This window comes from Rhinoderma darwinii, chromosome 5, assembly GCF_050947455.1.
Source record: "Rhinoderma darwinii isolate aRhiDar2 chromosome 5, aRhiDar2.hap1, whole genome shotgun sequence".
Classification (NCBI taxonomy): Eukaryota; Metazoa; Chordata; class Amphibia; order Anura; family Rhinodermatidae; genus Rhinoderma; species Rhinoderma darwinii.
The window spans coordinates 322,719,836-322,725,835 of NC_134691.1; the positions used below are offsets into that span (position 1 = coordinate 322,719,836).

At 38.6% G+C, this 6,000-nt stretch overlaps 1 protein-coding gene across 1 annotated transcript in view; it reads right to left on the reverse strand.

Moving 5' to 3' along the window:
* Window positions 1-5,730, reverse strand: part of MRC1 (mannose receptor C-type 1) — a 68,216-nt gene extending 62,486 nt beyond the window's left edge. The window contains exons 1-2 of the mRNA XM_075827593.1: window positions 5,579-5,730; window positions 2,296-2,691 (exon numbers count right to left, since the gene is read on the reverse strand). Coding sequence (XP_075683708.1) covers window positions 2,296-2,691; window positions 5,579-5,636 — 454 coding nt within the window. The 5' untranslated portion in view covers window positions 5,637-5,730. The remainder of the gene's footprint in view (window positions 1-2,295; window positions 2,692-5,578) is intronic.
* Between the last annotated feature and the right edge of the window lie 270 nt (window positions 5,731-6,000).

The following is a 6,000-nucleotide window of genomic DNA, read 5'->3' on the forward strand; positions in this document are numbered from 1 at the left end:
TTTTCACACAGAAAAATCAGTTGTGAAAATCCGCTGTAAAAGTCTGCGACAAATCCACAACAGAATTGACATGCTGAGGATTTTCTGTGGATTTCAGAGATGGCAATTACAAAAGACAGAAAACAGTAGTTCACAAAATAATATAATATGATAATTGCCCTGTGTAAACCGGGGAACGATTAGCAGATGAACGAGCAAACGCCCGATCATCTGCTGGTCGTATCGTTTTCTAAAAGTGAAATATTATCAATGTCGGCAGCGCATCTCCCTGTGTAAACAGGGAGACACGCTGCTGACATGATAATAATGTATGGGGACGGGCGATCGGAGTAACGACCGCTGGTCCCCATCCATAGCTCCGTGTGACAGGAGCAAACGAGCGCCGATCAACGATGTCTCGTTGATCGGCACTCACTGCACTAGCCACTTATGTAGAAGGGCCTATAGCCTTTGGGCCCCATAGCAGCTGCTATGGCTTCTACGGCTATAATTATGCCCACGCTAGGCCCCTTGGTGACCGAGTCAAAGAAAGGCACTCGTCTATCCCATCCTCAGATTGAAAGCATAGAATATGTTTACCCAGAACATCAAGGGCAACCCAAGTTCAATGGGCTATGGCATGTGCCCAGAATTGTTTGGTGCTGATGATAACAATACTTGTATTACAATAGTCTATCTGTCTTTCAATAATTACTATTGTACACTTTGATCATCATCATACAGTTTACAGATAGATACTACATAATTTATACAAAAACTTGAGTAACTTTGTAAATACATTACATTACTTATCTTGTATTAAAACTGAATTACATCCTGTATTATAGTTCAGAACTGCATTCACCCCTTTGCAGCCTTCAGAGCTGAAACCTCCCAAATTTCCATGTAAAAATAATTCTTAAGGAGCAAAAACAATATCACTGCTCAGTAATTGCCTAATAGGCATTAAAGTTGGGTTTTATAGGCTGTGTTCACATGTTGCCGTTTTGTTGCAATTTAAGTATGGTTTTGCAGCATATCTAAATTGTGTTTAAATGGACAAATGATCTTATGAAAATCTGTCTCATCTAGTAGAGAAATTTACTGACCTACAGGGGTCCCCAAACTTTTAGCTGATTACAGGGGGATTTAATGGTGTGGTCACCTTGGAAAGTGTCAGTTCAACGGGCCTAAATGCGTTGGGTCCACCAGAACAAGAGTCATTCTGGTTTATAGAGGAGGATCCCGAATGAGAATCTGTCCTCTAAAGTGTTAATGTATCAATAAGTAAATATATTCTATCTATGGTACCAAAAGGATCGGTTTTTAAGACGAACTTTAGTGTCTATATCTTGGACATAACACCCGGATCTCCTGCTATTCTACTGAATCAAACTTACTGTACATAAACCACAGGTGATATACTCTATGTTTGAGTCAATAGAAGTGTCAGGGATCTAAAATACGGCTGTATTATGACCATATAAAACCGATCCTGAGATACTTCATGACAGTGCTGCTTGTTTGTTATGGCACAGGTTTCTGCTGGGAACCAGTAGAGAACAGCGAAAATTTCCGAAAAGACACGAGTCACTAAGGGAAACTTTGGGGGCAAGCAGAGCCCCACAACTTTGTCTGAGTTGAGCTGAGTTTTTGGTTTTTGCTCAGTCACAATTGCAGACACTAGGACAAACAACTTAAAGATGCTCTATAGGAAATACATTCAGTGGTTGCTGTTTCATCTCGAATGGTGTCTCCAATCCTTGTTCAGGAGGGGGGCCATTTTAAATTAGGCGCTACATGTAAAGTAATGTGCCTCTCAGACTGATTTGTCGAAAGTCATCACATGGTCTCGAACATTTAGTGCCTGAAGTAGTCACAGCTACGACCATGTGGTGCCGCATGGCCATAAATCCACATAAAGTGCACACTTTTAATAAACAAGATTTTGTGACAACTTTCAGCAGGTGCAGTAGCACCTATAGATACAGTATATTTCCTAAAGTGCATCTAATAGATGTCCTCACTTGAAGGGGTCTGTCCTGGCTTTCTTAAGACGCTTCTCCAAAAATCAACCAAATATGTTTCTTGTTTCATAGTGAGATCCGAGGGTAAAAATTTTGCACTAGGACGGTGGTCTCCAATTGGAGGCTCTCAAGTTGTTACAAAACTATAGCACATGGAATGCCAACAAGGGCTGGAACTGTAGTTTCCCACCAGCTGGGGGGTCACCGTTGGAGATCACTGCACTGGTATATCCCTTTTTATATAACAATGTTTGGGTACACCTTTAAATTAGAGAGTTGTTCTCCTTACCTTCATACGCTTTAGCACATAAATCATCTGGAGTTGAATAGATTCTCCATCTGCTCCAAAATCCGGCGCCTTTATAGAGTAAGACTTCATCTTTTTTGTTACCATAGTTCAAGTGAAGATTAGATCCCAAAATTCCGAACAAAGTTTCATTTTTACATTCCCATTTTTGGAGGTCACTGTTGCCATCACATGTGTATAGTGTCACTGCTGACCACTCCGCTACAGATGTTACAGCCAAGCATTGTGATGTCCCTACATTTATGAGCTGGTTTTTAGAAATCCACCGAAACTTCTGTTCATTCAAATTTTCATTACATTGAGAGGAAACAATAGCTGAATTCTTAGCTCCTAAACATTTCTTATGGTTTTCATTGTAGATTAAAAATGTGTCCGAATCTATAAAAAAAGAGGATTTTTTAAATAATTTTTTTTTTTGTAACAAAACATATTTGGGGCAAAAAGAACAGAATGAATTATAAGTTCAGGCCTCTTTATATATGATGTATTGTGCAGTCATTCAATAAGCCAACAGTGACAACAAACATCTTATTATAAGTTCTCGATGATACATTTTAGTGAGCATGCCATTTTATTTACTGGTGATAGTCAATATTAGCTGCATTTATTAATAACTCTTGAAGACAGGGGTGTAGCAATAGGAGGTGAAGAGGTAGTGTTCACATCTGGAACCAAAGACCCCTCTTCCCCATAAAGAGGCACCAGTATTATAAATGCCACATGGTAGGTGGGGGACCCAGTTACAGATTTTGCATTGGGGAGCAGGAGCTTTAAATCCCTGGTTGACGATACTTCACGCACTTACACCTACACAACAGAAGAAGCAAAATGTGCCATGACTTTATTGATGAATACAATTTTTTATACACAGCATATAATTTTGATTTTCGATGTTTACAAGTAATTTTAGTCTAACTAGAGGATATGTGTTGTAATGACAGTACTGTGTTGAAAAGCTTATAGTACATTCCTGTTCTGACGAAAATGTTAAAATACAAGCGTGGATATAGAAAAAAGAACAAGGAACATTTAGGCTAGGGCTACATGGCGGCATTTGTTTACATTCAAGTCACAGTAAAATCTCAAAATTACTGTGACCACAATATTTCCTAGCAAAACATTGAGTCTGACTAGAGTGTGACTAACAGGAATCGGTAAATGCGGCAAATGGAACAAAATATTGGTGTATGTGTACGGCTGCCATGAGGTGGCATATGCAAGAGAGATGTGCCTAACATGCCGAGCGGGTTGAAATATATTCATCATGGCATTTTGGAATCCCTGAGTCCCTCTGACCACAGTATGGTGCCTCTATAGGTAGCAATGTCTCTAGGGGATAACACCTCTATAATATGGCAGCGATGGAACATTTTACAATGAAAACCAAGCCACGTATAAAATCAGAATTTAGTATGAGCCCATAAAATAGCCTTTGGGTGCAGTATTACAAATCCATACAAACCAAATCTATAATACGGCGATGTGATAGTGTGTGCTTTCGGCTGTGGTTGGTAATAGGCAAAGAACCAAACTATATTTCAAATCAATGTATTAGCCATTGTATGTTAAGATCAGTCTTCCCTGGTACCCTAGGAATGTAATCAAGGGTTCCCCAGAACAACGCAGCAGCAAGACCTGTCACTTTTATATGAATTATTTTCCCTAACAGAAAGCTTTTCTTGAAGTAAGAATGAGAACAGCAGTTCATCAGGAATTGAAAAGTTCCTCAGGAGTTGGGAATCGTTATTTAGATGTAAATTTTCCATCAGGCTTATCTATGGGCAGGATACATGCAGCACACATACATACATACATACATACATACATACATAGATACATACATATCTCATGATTCTGATCCTGAGTCCATATATTTGGAAATTACAGCCCATGACATGTTGTGATATTTGAAACTTATTTACTAGAGTCTATAGAAACCCTCAGGGGTGGAGTCAGAGGCAGAAGGTCCCAGTGCAATAATAATAATAATAATAATAATAATAATATATGGGCTCCTTGCTTTCTAATAGCTCAGCATAGAGTACTCACTTATGATTCTCTAATGATCCACAAATAATTGTCAGACACTAGAAAGCTGCTTTATACAGTGGCAGTGGGCCCCCTTACCTACTGGGCCCCTGTGCACAGGTTACACCAATGATGAAATCCGGAATCTAGAATCTCTTTAAAATAAAATCATTTCTATAATTGCTTCTGATCTCTCTCTCTCTCCTAGAAAAATACCAGATCCCCAAACAGGAAAAATTAAACCAGCATTGAATTCCGAAAAATTATAGAAAATAGGATTTTTCATGGTGGGACAAAATGTTATGAAATTTGTCCCAATGTGACTGTAACGCACTATGAAGCTTAGAGCAAAAACTTACACAAGCGGAATAAGGGTTCTGCCATTTGGATACCACCTTAGAATTAGACCAAAGGTTCAAGTCTTCAGACCTCAGTCTCCAACAGTGATAGGAGCTGAATTACAGACCAATGTTTAATAAGTTCATACGGGTGACATCCCTATGATCTCCAGCATCAATCAGAACCTATGGGCATGTGAACTATAGAGATTTGTGCTAAACTACTGAAAAGTACTCTCAAAAGTAGTCTCTGAGCTGAGATCTTGGACGCTGCTCTGTATGGACATGTGTGTACTTTACACTTACACTTCCATGCGGTGATTGTACGGATGTACCATGTATGCAGCTCATTCATACATTTTCTACTATATTACACTTGCACCGAAAAGCTACGCACTTTCAAATATGAAGTAGTTCCGAGCCTTGATCCCACACATAGTATTGATGCAGTTTTTGGTGAAAAATTTTGCCCAGTTTTATTAGCCAAAGACAGAAGTTTATCCAAAAGGAAGGAAATGAATAAAGAAAAGACTGCTGCCATTTTTTTTGTCCATTCCTGTTTTTGGCTAAAAAAAAACGGAGCCAAAAACTGCATCAAAACTGCGTGTGTGATCCCGACCTTACTGATTGGGAAACACTGTAATAGAGTATATAAAAAGCAATATTATATATATATATATATATATATACATATATATATATATAATATAATACATATTGATCTCTATTGATTCCTAATATAGTTCTGCAGTCACACAGCATTCTTGACTGACCTAGTGATGTGCGGAACAGTTATATTCTAAGATCCTGTAGATAGGACGGTGTCCAGATGTCCTAGAATATCTATAACCAGAACTATTACTCAGCAAACAAGAAAAAATAGATACGAATGAACTCACCCAGCTGATAGGACGGCCAGATTAGATAGAGAAGAATGAGTAATATGGAGGTAGTCATTGTAAATATCTCATTATTCTTTCCACTTCTTGGGATTAAATTCTCAGAGTTCTAGAAGTCTGATCTAAACCTGCTCGCGTAGCAAATCTTCCCTTCACTTGTGGAAGTAGACTACGGCATCCAGGGAAAGTTGTGGCCTCTAAATGATAAAGAAATATCCTGTCACATGGAACTTTAAAGCAAACAGGAACTCCCAGTCCTAACTTTGCTTTCATAAGCTAAATTTCTATTGACCATGGCTTCACGTAAGAGGTACGAAGCTGATGATGGTGGCGCACCAGTTCATTGTGTGATTTCTTGGAAGCTTTTGCTTCATTTCTTGTATAAATCGTTAAATTGGCAATAAAACAACAGCTGACTTCAT